The sequence below is a fragment of the Neodiprion fabricii genome, chromosome 1 (assembly GCF_021155785.1).
Source record: "Neodiprion fabricii isolate iyNeoFabr1 chromosome 1, iyNeoFabr1.1, whole genome shotgun sequence".
NCBI lineage: Eukaryota > Metazoa > Arthropoda > Insecta > Hymenoptera > Diprionidae > Neodiprion > Neodiprion fabricii.
The window spans coordinates 24,629,989-24,642,419 of record NC_060239.1 but is presented as its reverse complement, the minus strand read 5'-3'; the positions used below and the strand labels follow the sequence as shown (position 1 = coordinate 24,642,419).

The window sequence follows — 12,431 nt, the reverse complement described above, 5'->3', positions numbered from 1 at the left end:
CTCAGGTTTCATTACGGGAAAACGATTCTTCTTCTCGTATGAAATCGAAAAGGAAAACGAAAAAGTTAACATTTTTCTCGGAAGTCCCTCCTTAATTAATGAAACCACGCCGAGTACAACGAGCACCCCACTTCCGCTAACCTCAGGGTGAAATATCCTGTCTGGGGTTCCAATACGCGTCATGAAATTGGTTTGAGGTAGGTGTAAAAAGATTTGAAGAACCCGAGGGTCGATTTTATTCCTGGACAAAAGGTGCTTCTCGCTCTTTCCTCGCTCAAGTGCCTCGGGCACTTCGGTATCCAGGGCGAGAGAGCCGAAGAGGCAATGGCGCCTAGTTACCCAGTGCCAAAGTTCTCAGTCTTCGCTGACGCGGCGGCTCTCTCGACTTCCGGTTCCGCTGCAGCCTCGCTGGGTTGAATAAACGGCAACCCTTGCAGCCGCCTGGTTCTCAATGATTATTGAACCGTCCGCGTCTTCTAGCCTCTTAGAAAAAAGGCAATTATTCACGACTCGCCAGCAGCCGGGGTCGAGAAGCGAAATTGCATAAAGGCGAACCAATTATTTTATCGACCAGACCGATGTGCTTTATTGACCTTTGTCTTATCGAATTGCTGATCGCTCGCACGATTCTAAATTCCGCACTGCAGCCTTCGAATTTTCACATTTTAATGACACAACACTTGGGAGTTCAGTTTTTTTTCAAGTATATTTACGTAGTCGTGGGTGTCGGAAGAAAATTTTAGATATCTTTGAAACAACTGTAACGTCAAAGCTATTGAATTTTCCCATTTGAATTGTATAGGATTTTTGGGCAATTTACCGTTGACTTTTGATCCGTATTTTTCAAATTTTCATGAAATATTCACGATCATACACACAAAGAAAGGATTTGTTGAATTTATTAAATATTGCGATCAAACATAGCGAAAGAAATATTTTTTCGGTTCAAAGCAATATTATTTGATACGGCAAAAAAGTGGTCGGAACGGGAATTTGTGTTACCAAGTCAGGCTGAACTTATTTGATTTATCAAAACATTTCGTTCGCGATATTTGATCGACATATTTGCCGAATTCATCAATTTTTTCTTTTTTTACGTAGATCAAATATGCACAAGATTTTGGACCGTCTAATGCAACAAATCGACTGGAATACGGAAGGCAGAAAAATGACGAGAGAAGTATAATTATTTTTTACGAAACATTTATGCCTTCTATTTTCTACAGAATATGAATCTTTGAATTTCTACCTCGCAATTTTTTAAGTATAAAAACTTTGTGAAATATCTCGTATTTCCCTCGTACCAAATTTTTGATTTCTAGTGTTCTGTTATTACAATGTACGTTTTTCCTAATTCTTTACTTTCAAGAACCATAAAAATACCCGTTGTTTTCAATAAAAAATATTTGGCTTGATAGTAACTCTGGTTGAACGAATGACGTCTGTTTAATCCAACGAAGCTCAAGTCGCTTGCGTTTAAATCATCAATAGCTCGCTAAAATCTATCTCATCGATGGTCGGTATAAAGTCTTGACCGTTCTCCACTCCCGTGGTCGGTACACCGGAAATTCTCAACAAAACCAGCCATCTAAGCATGGAACAAGAATTTGCATTCGACGTTTTATTGATCTGTTTCAACGAGCTTTTCTTTCGAAAATCGAATCACCGAATTTTGTTTCATTGATGACAGGAGGCATTCAAAAAATCGTTCAAATTTGATCGGATTCATCGAGTTAAAACAAAATTGGGTTTTGATACCGTCGTACGAAGACACATTCATGTTTGAAATCAGCTTTTCTTTCTTATCTGGCATATGAATATTATATTGAAAAATTTTGAGCATTAGGAAAGTTATCGTAAGAAATGTAATTTTTTAGGGATTTTTACGAACAGCTTCACATTACCAGGAATCGTAGCTTAGATGTGTTTAGAGGTTTTTAACGACTCGTCTATTTATATTTAAAATATACTCACGTATTTCCTTAGAAATAATGAATATTCGTTTAGGTCAGATATGTATACGTATATTTTTATACCCCATTTATAGATCGTTATTTATATACTAACGTTACATCGCTTATAACTATAAGTAATTACAACTAAAACTGTGATAAAATTGTGTATAATTGAAGTGTGCGTGTGTGTACAAATATTATATGCACACATATATACTATATCGGCTAAAAACTATGTTTAAACTTATTAAAGAATAACTATACATAATATATACTCATACATGTAATATACATATATAAAATTACTGTCAACTACGAATCACGTCCGATCGATTTACGACAATGACAATTATCTAATAATGAGTATCTTTAATTCTTCTTTACTTTTTGGCATTTATTTTTGATTCATTCGCCACGGTTGGCTCTCGATCCTCTAAACAAAATTGTCGTATTTCTCTTTCAATAATAACCTTATTATTACTGCGTGCAATCTTAGTAACAATTACCACTGAAAGTTTAATCAACAATCTTCGGTCATCCACTAACAAATATTATTATACATAAAACATCACAAGGGCTTAACATTAAAAGATAATATAATTAAGATTCGCGTACCTACAACATTTCTCCGGTGGGCTACAAGCTGTTGGGCCTTGAAATAATCGGATTTTCAACAGCCCAACCCCTCTGATAAAACTAACGAATATCAATATGGCAGCTAGAATTACAATTAAGCAGTATTTGTTTTTGAATTGCAGAATCCGAGATTCGTTTTCTAAATTAATTCATGGGTCGCGTCTGGTAAAAACTTTACACTGTTATTTCGACTTAAATTGCAAACAGCAACAAAATGTTCCCTATCTTCGGTGTATGTGTTTCTTTGTGATTGCGTAAAGCCGGTTGATATTCAAAAATATCTTCATTTGTTACAAAATTGTTTAAAGTCCCATGGAACGTCGCATCGTGCATCGTGTTTGCACGACGATTCAAAGTCGTATAATTCATGTTGTTCGCTCACCTAACAAATTCAAACCAATCTTCGCTTTCGCGAAAATATTAATTCAACAGCAGCATTGTGATCATTGAATTGTGCAATTTGCCGACGATCGATTGGCTGCGAATTAATAACGTTCAACTTTCACCAATGACAATATGAATTATACATTCCGCAATTGAATTTACCGATCATCTGCAGTAAAATTTCATGCAACGCCAGTTTCTCTTCCACATTTTAATTCCTGCGTCGTTGTTAAATTGGGTCCTAATTTCAATTATCACGTGCACTGGGGCAGTGAAAACTTGATGCAAATATTTTTCGCGATAATCATGAAACAATACTTGGATTCATAAAAGTTAGTGACAATGACACGGTTATAGAAAAATATTGAGGAAAGAAGGAAGAACTGTAAAATTTTATTCTATTTTATTTATTAGCCGGGTCCGAACTGAATTTGCAACTCAAGGGTAAAATCTCAAGATTTCTATTCCAAGTTCAAACCGCTTCAAATTTCTTTACGGTTCTTATGAATTTCTTTACGAATTATTTGGCCAGACATCTTCACCGGCTGTGTTGAATTTCAAATGCCATTATCCAAGAGAAAATCGAAGAATAACAACAAAACCGATACCATGGATCAAATTCGGGTTGAAATTAATTCCGACCAACTTCACCCACGCGACAAAAGTCTCGAATGCGAACTTTCTTCACTTCTGAATTAAAAAATAACAGTCAGTATCATGAATCCGTTCACTTGGCATTTTCTCTACTTCTGTGTATGTCCACGGTTTCGATTAAATTTCCGTTTTCCTTACACGTATCTTCTTTTAATCGTTGAGCAAAATATAAGTGGAAAACATTTTCCGCGTAGGCCAAAAAAAAAAAAAAAAAATGAATTTCCGTTCACGTATGAGTCCTTTTTCTTTGCTTATTATCTTCGCTTTGAAACCGAAAATTAGAACCGTCGATAGCAATTTGTTTACTGCGTGTTTTCCGCTTCTCCACGGTTACGCAGACGCTTTTCGTTAAACTTCTTCTCATTTGCAAATTCCGGGTGAAATATCGGGAAGCTTGTAAAAACCGAAAATCTTTTCAGGCCTTACGTTACAATTCGCAGCTGTTGCACGGTGTTTAATTCCGGTTACAGGATCAGAGTCACCCCTGTAATAATGACAAGAACTCGCCGGAGGGATGGTGTCCGTTTTAAAGCTCAAAATTCGTCCTAGACGCGTAAAAATTGAGGATGCAAAACGAGATCGTCTTTCCGCCAATCCGCGCACTGAGAGAAATTTTTAGTTCCGGATACCGCTCAGTCCTTAACTATTTTCATATTTTCCGGAAACCAAAAAATATAGTTCTAGGTACGAAATGAAAGTTAGTTTTCTAGCTGTCACCGGAAAGTCTAGTAGATCTGTTACTATTCTTTCTCATTGCGATAACTATTACCAGATTTTCTCGCAACTGTTGCGAAAATTTATCGCTCGTGCAACGATAAATCGACGTTAAAGCATTGTTTAACCAAAAAAGTAGACCAAACCTCAGAAACTGATTTTGCGTTGCAATAACCAAAAAAGGATCGACAATATCGCAAAATGGTTAGGCGTACCTCGTTTTTCGTAATACCAACAATATTCAGACAGTTTTTTTTTAACGATACCTGTTTGACTGAATATATCCAGTTACTCCAACAAATGAAATTTTTCTCAGTGCAGGATCTCCGCAGGATCACCGCAAGGACCGCGATAACCGTGGTCGGCGCACGTTTCAGGTTTCGAATTTAGGAGGAAAAGTTCCTCGGTATACCGCTGGCCGAAAGGTGCTTCCAGAGTCCGGTGATGAGGGGCACGTCGCGGAAGTTGTCGGCCCTGGGCTATAAGGGCTACGAGCACATCAAGTCGACCGACCTGGACTCGCCCCAGGCGTTCTGCCCCGCCAAGGGCGAAGGTGAAGGTCGCGGAGTGACGACCCGCGTCGGCGTCGGCGTCGCTCTGAGCGTCGACATCGGGATGCTCGTAGGCGAGTTGTTGTTCCTCGTGTTTTTATTGTCCACTCCCGTTTCCTCCTCGAAGCAAACCTGCCATATGCGCAGAAAGAGGAACGGTTCAAATAACGAGGTACTCGTTGGGAGGGACGAACATTTTTGTATAATTATCAGCGAAGGAGAAATATAAACTTCGTGGGTGTCAACGGTTAAAACTGTTTATTTAAATTGGCTGAAGTTTCGGTCAAAGCAAAAGATCCACGATCCCCGTAGCCTGCAAGAAAAAATTTTATACTTTTTCGTTGTGTTTTAATGAGAATTTAATGTAGCAAAAGTGAATCAAAATGTTTTTAATTTTAACAAAGTTTTACAATTGATATTGTTTTACCGAATTAAACGATATAACACACAAATACGAATATAACAATAGTAAATCACAATGATTCACCCTTTCAACCGAATTTATCGATATCAAGCGAGAAACTTTGTCAATATTCAAAACATGGTTATTTACCGTTGTTATACTGATGGTAAGTTCCCCTTAAAATGTAATGAAAAAATGCATGTATACAATTTTTTCATATAAGCTCCTCAGCTAATTTAAATAAACGGTTCTTACCATTTATACCCACGAAGTTTGTATTTCTCCCTCCTTAATTCACAGGTCAAGAAAAAATTTACATACATAGTTATTAGGATGGTTTTTATTTTCAACTTTTTCGAATATTTATTCTATTGCTCTCCGGATTGATTTCGAATAAATCAATAAAAATCTGCTTCAAAGCGCAGATCTCTATCTCAATTTGAAGCCTCCCCGCAACGACTGTGAAGTTTGCCATTTGAAAAAACACACGTTTTTACCAGACTTTTAGTATACATTTAGACGGTCGCAGAAACAATTGTTTGTAAAAAAATATGTTACTGTGAGAAATCAGTAAGCATTGATTCTAATATTCAATAAAAATATCGGCATCGTATATAGGGCATTCTATGTCAGCCTTATCAATTAGAATTTGACATTTTTGTGAGCTTGATATCAACGGACAATACATAAATGGACACGATCCATTGACGATGCTGATATTTTTTATCAAATAACAACATTTATTTCCGATTTCGTACGCTTGGATAGTCTTTAGAAATAGTTAGTCCTACGATAAAATATATGGATATTGAAAGTTGAGTAAAAATGCTTATAGTTTACACGGCAAACTTTACAGATCTTGCCTAGAGGATTTTGAGGGTTGAGATAAAGACCTATACGTACGAGAAAATTTCCGTTTATTCAAATGGAACCAGTTTTTTGTTTTTGAAACGAAGCATGGGTATTTAAATTTTTTTTTTTTTTTTTGTAAATACACTTTTTAAGTCTTGATTAATACTCAATTTATGAATATCTCGTAATAAATAAATAAAACGTGTCAATTTTAGCCAGTCAAATTTGTCGAGGGTTGAAACAGAGAAGAGTTGAATCAGATGAGTAGCTGAAAATATGTACTAACGGTGTGTTGAACGAAAATAAAAAAATTTGCATCAGTTTAGCTGCTAAAAATTCATGAATGCCGACTTGTATTTTAGCCTTTCAAGGCTCATGATGAAAGCTTAATTTTTAATTGTTCACTATAGGTTAGACGCAAAGTCGCGTGTGGATTTCTGGGCTGCGAATGATGTCATTCTACGTTAGAAAAAAAAACTACATACCCACGAATTTTCCTTTGGCTTAGAATCGGACGATAAATCGATCAGGAGATTCTTCTGAGTCTCATTGATGTTGTTACGTTTTACATTTTGGTTATTCTGTCGGTTGTGTTTCTCGTTGTTTTTCGTCTCGTTGACGATCTTGTCGTGATATTCTGTAAATCGTTTTACAAATGTGTAAAAGATTATTTTATAAAGTAAAAGTATACCTATCACGTGCGAATTATATTGAAAATCATAACTTTGAGCGAATACAAAATGCACGAAATTTTGTAAAAAACACTTAAAATAATTAAATAATATACAATGAGTAATAATTCGCTGTGTGTAAAATATAAACATCTCAAAATTTGGTAAGTTTTTCAATGCGATCGCAAACAAAAATATCACAAGTACGTGATTCATAAACGATCACCTGATTTTCAAATTCTCTTGGCAAAAGTTTAATTTTCATATAAAATACGTACAATTATCTAAATGCATAGAGAAGCTTTACAGATGCATAAAAATTTCAATTCATATTCTGTATCCGGTTAAATTTATTTTCATTATTTTGATTAAAGAATATTCCGAATCGATGATAGAAAAGATTCATTTTCGTAGCTCGTGCAAAACTTTTACGTTCGATCTATATTCTTTTCAAATTGGCAACTTCAACCCCGCGCCCTATCTATTATGGTTCAATATTTACCAATACAATTTTCGTCGGTCATCGGAGGGCTCTTGTCAGTTGTATGGTGAATACGAGGATCGACTTGAGTCAGCTGCCAGGCCTGATACGCTGTGTTGAAGGCCTGAGCCACCGTGAGAGTAACAGTCTGGGCCATTTTCCTCTTAGGGCATAGAAAAGCGTGACACTCCATTGTCTCGTTGAGGTTTGTCGCGATGAAGGCGAAAACATGATCGTGGGTCGCGTCAGCCGAACAGTAAGAGATCCTATTAATTAAAGTTCCAAATGAAAACCCTTCGTTAGCGTAGGTGTTTCGAATGCCGGATTTTCACGGACGGAGAGACGCTTAAAAAATTTCAGGATTTACCATATACGCAGAGCGACGCTGTTCATTACGATTCCCGAAACCATTTATCCCGCAAAAGATTTATTCGCATCCTAGGAACTTTCCTCAGACCACAATATAATCCGCTTTATCATAATCAGCCTGATCCGATTATATTCGCGACGAATTATTACTCAGCGTTACATTATATTTTTTATTTTCTTTATTCTTAAGTGTAAATGAATGAAAATAACTTCTTTACTCCTCTCTGTTTGAACCTTATTGAATATGGTGCAGGAATTGAGAATACCAACATGAAGAAATTGACGCCATTTTGTTGGCGAATAATTGGCAAAACGTGTGCCATTTGTCAGGACTCGCCTCTTCAGCCTCCGGTACAATTAGTAACGGCTAGAACATCGTATAGGGTAAAATGGGGATTCTCCACGCTATCCTTAAACTAATTGCAAGTGGCTTTACACGCGAGTTTGCGGGGGGTTGGGAAGGGCCAAGGGACGGGGCGTAAAGCTTCGAGGGTTTCGAAGGTCATCGGAAAAGCGAATGAAAGGTTGGAAAACGAGCATTGAAAGAGCGGGTGAAATCCTACGAAGGAGTTATTAATCGAGATTGAGAAATTTGAATACAATCGTTGACGACGATCAAGACCAAAGGATCTCGAGTGGGTGGCTTCCGCTACTCGCCCCGGGGAATTTCGAGATTTATTCAAGTAATTAAACGTCGAGAAACGCGCGCGTGCAGAACGCTGAAACATAATTCAATGCCTGGTTGTTGAAAATAATTCAACGCTGAGCCTTAATGAAAATTTCCGGAACGAGGTATCGAGATGTAGTCTTGAGTTATTCGTCTCCGTTTTCGCGAATAATTTCCTCGCACGCAAAAGCGAATAATAACGTTTGAATTTGCCTGCAGACTTCAATCGATACGTGCCAGGCGAATATTCGCTCGACCGAAAAGCAGCCGGCAGTGAACCGATCGCGGAAGCATAATGGAACAGGGAATAAAGTTAGCCTTTCAGTTAGCGGAGCCGCTTGGAGCATACATGCGGGGAAAAGTGGGCACTCAGCCGCTAGTTTTCCGAGGAAAATAAACTTTCGTTCAACGTTTTAATTCACCTGTAAATCGAGACCTGGAGCTGATCCTCTTCCGTTGCCACATCGGTCATGCGAATTCCCCGTAGGCTAACCGCTAGGGACACCCTCTGCAATTTTTTTCCACTCGCTTTCGCCTGAAGGAAGAACAAAACATTTGAGAGCTTTTGTTAGCGTGCTATATACGTATGAGAAAAATTGCCGTTAATTTTTTCACTACGCAGGATGAAAATATACAGAGAAATAAGATTAGGAACCGAACCTTTTTTTCAGCTGCTAAAACTAAGATGTAAATAAATTCCAGTACAGGTAATTCAACATTGGTACCTTATTTTCGCACAGAAATGAAAATAAATTAAAAAAAAAATATTACAACAAATCCGTGTCGATTTCTTTCGCACTATAATTTCACACCCCAACTCAAAACGCTTAAAATTAACACGCGCAATTTTGTCCAAACGATGTGTTCAGGGTTGACAAACAGGCAGATAGCGGATGCGTTAACAAGTTTTGCAGAGAATTATTATTCAGCGGAATGATTTAAGGATCGTGAAAACAAGCTGGCGCGACTGTGTAACCCAAAATTTCGGAACTGGCACGAATCTGTCGTGTGACCAGAATAGAAAGGGTGGCCTTTACTCAACGTGCTTCGCTCGCATCGAAAACCCCCCGGCAAAACCACCTACGAGGATTTCCAACAGGCAATGTCTGTTAAGCCTGACGCTTTTTGTGTATCACCATGGAGGGGGGTGGTCCAATGCTGCCTGGAGATATCAGAGGCTCGAAAAATATGCCCGTGTTTTTTTCGCGCGCAAGAACCTCCGGGCCTTCGATCGATCTACGGAATTATCATCCCATGAAGAAAAAGCTTCCCTTTCGAATGATCGTGACCTGAGATTTATACTTTCTTGGAATTACATATTAACCGATTTTGAAATGTAAAATCCACTAGGTCATGTTTTGCAAACAATTTTTATAATACTTTCAAAATCTGACTGACGAATTTCAATTCAAAGTTGCGAAACCATGAAGCAGATTGCGGAATAGTTCACCGAGGCCATGCTCAGGGTCTTCGTAACTCAAGTTATAATGGACCATTTTTTGAGCAGAAAGTAAGCGGGTTTCATCCGGAAATTATACTATATAAAACCTCTCTCAAAAAAGATCTTACGGTATTCTCCGTTTTGTTGAAAATCACCGCAGTTCCAGCCACGCCGTTATCAGTGTTAAACGGACTCGACTTTCCCGTCCTTCGAATCATTCAGAAAGGTTTCAGATTTGATAAGTTTCTCTAATTTCCCCCTGGCCTTAATTTTCAAGTGCAAAAACCAAACCACCCGATTGACTAAAGAGTTCACAAGACCGAAACTTCAGGATCGATTGGGTTATTACATTGTTTATACGAGATGACTGACTTCTTTCTGATCCGAAATTCAATATCGTGAAAATTATCGAGTTTCCGAAAATCTTGTGTGGACATTTTGAGCGGGCTTGGCTCTTTGTTATTTACTTTGAAGCTTCCCAGGAGCTGCGAGAAGTTTTTAGCAAACAAAGGGTTTCCGAGCAGCGAAGCTTGGGAGGATTACACGCGGCACGTATACGAGATGAGGAGAGCCTGAAACTTCATTACGAAGCCGTGCCGGACACTTGCGCGTTCCTCGTTGAAGAGACCTCCTGGAAGGTTGACGGTATCGCAGAGTACACCTCGGCCAACTCGAGCGGAAGTAATATACACACACCGCCATTTTTGAAGCTCTCAGGGACGAGTTTTGACGAGTTAGAAAAGCCTCTTTAACCTCCTCGCGTTTCAAGCTCAATGGATTCGCGAAACTCCTCAGTGTTGGGTTAAGGAACGATGGTATTGGGTGTTAAGCATCCGGATAATGAGTCGACCGAACTTTGAACTTCCTCGGTTGTCCGCTGCACGGTCATCGTTCAGGGTGTTTGTCTTCGAGACATACTGGGAATGTTTGACCTTAAACTTTGACAAGGTGGGCACTTGTCGTTCAGCAGCTAATTAGAGGTTGAGAGCCGGAATTCCGAATTGTCAGAGTTCAGAACGACCGTTTCGTCGAATGGTCAAAGTCCCGAACGGCAAGTAATACCAAGTGTCAAACTCTTCTTCTTCGGAACTACAAATTGTCGCGTAATCGAATGGTACAAACCCTGAATGGGTCGAAGTTTTGACCATTTGTAGTTTCCGCCGTTCGAAATGTCGGTACTTCTCAATTTTATATTTCGGAATTACTATGTAGGTATAGAACTCAGCTAACCGACGCTTTGCGCTGTGAGTTATTGTTTTAATAAACGAATAATGAATTCCTTTGTCGTTTCACTGAGCACAATTCCCATCATCGTGTGACTGGGATTATACATTTTTTTCAAACTTAAGTCGTACCTCGACTGAGTAATCCTGCAATCAGACTTAGACTCTGAACAACTCTATTTCTTAAAGTCTGAGAAGCTGATCCTCCTATTGCGTTTTCAATGCACAGAAGAAATTGGATATCTTAATTGCACTCTGTCGCAATCCTGCTCGTTGGGGTCGCCGGAGGACAGGATATCCGAAGTACGTCAAAAGAGGTGAATTTCTCGGAGTTAATGAGCCCGTAACCATTCGTCCCAGGCTCATCTCGGCGATTTTTGTTTCACTGACGGTAACGCGGTAGGAAAAGACTCTCATTCTACACGAATGATCAATGCCATTCCTGATCGACGTCACAACGAATGATTTCCTACATCTGCTCTTCCACCTTGAACCATTCGTCATGCTCTATGCAAATAACGCTCCTTGAAGTCTTTTAGCAACACAGGGACACGATACGATTCAATATAAATCACTGGATTACCGATCGAAGCCACCTCGTACAGATCACTTCAAAATAAGAAGCTTCAAGGAGCAGAGAGAAAGAGAGAGAGAAAAATGTTGGATGCAGCGCCAGTTATCAACGAGACGAATCGGAACCTCGTATTTCGAAACGTACCAAACTCGGATTCCCCGCACGAATCCTGGTCCAAGGATAAAAACTGGTTCGACGGTTAAAGGGGAGTGGAGAGGCAATGAAAACGTCGTTTGCACAGGTAGAAGGTACGTGCAGGACAGTGGAGGACGTACGTAGAGCACTTGGAACGGACGAATGTCGAGCAAGACTGTAACAGCCAAAATGTCCTGGCACGATCGCGCGGACCAAATGAAGGACTTTGGTAGAAGCGGAGGATATCACGGCACTGAGGTAGCACTTTTTGTGGACGTGAATAAAAGTCACGTTTATTTGATTCGCCCATTCTTCACTCCTATCTACGGAAGCGCGGAAAACGTGTACGATCCTGAAATATATTCATCAGTTTCCAGCCTACCTCCACTCCGTTTTTTGAATAAAATTCAAACTCCACAAAGTATCCTAATCGCTTGAACTCTCAGAGAGGAGAAACGACTCCTGACAAATGGTCACCGAATTAGGGTGTTATAGGACCGGTTGTTTGTTCTGTCTCCTTCTTCTTCATCCCCTGGAACGATCCAATATTTGTCTGGATATTTGTGAGCTATCGTGTCGGATTATACAGATGTCAATAACCTACGAATGGCGCGACTAACCTCCCCTCCTAACTCCAACCCTGCACCAACATTTCCGCATTATAATACGCGGATCCTGCGCTCTCGCAAACTCACGCAGGCACGAATTCCGCCGGAAGAGG

General features: G+C 39.2%; 1 protein-coding gene across 3 annotated transcripts in view; it reads right to left on the bottom strand.

The window, feature by feature from the left end:
- Positions 1 to 4,407: 4,407 nt before the first annotated feature.
- The window catches only part of LOC124174426 (low density lipoprotein receptor adapter protein 1-B-like), a 49,731-nt gene continuing 41,707 nt past the window's right edge, over positions 4,408 to 12,431 (bottom strand). For all 3 annotated transcript variants that reach the window (XM_046553580.1, XM_046553579.1, XM_046553581.1), the window contains exons 3-6: positions 8,760 to 8,872; positions 7,323 to 7,567; positions 6,635 to 6,786; positions 4,408 to 5,026 (exon numbers count right to left, since the gene is read on the bottom strand). In XM_046553580.1, the coding sequence (XP_046409536.1) occupies positions 4,832 to 5,026; positions 6,635 to 6,786; positions 7,323 to 7,567; positions 8,760 to 8,872 (705 nt within the window). In that variant the 3' untranslated portion in view covers positions 4,408 to 4,831. The remainder of the gene's footprint in view (positions 5,027 to 6,634; positions 6,787 to 7,322; positions 7,568 to 8,759; positions 8,873 to 12,431) is intronic.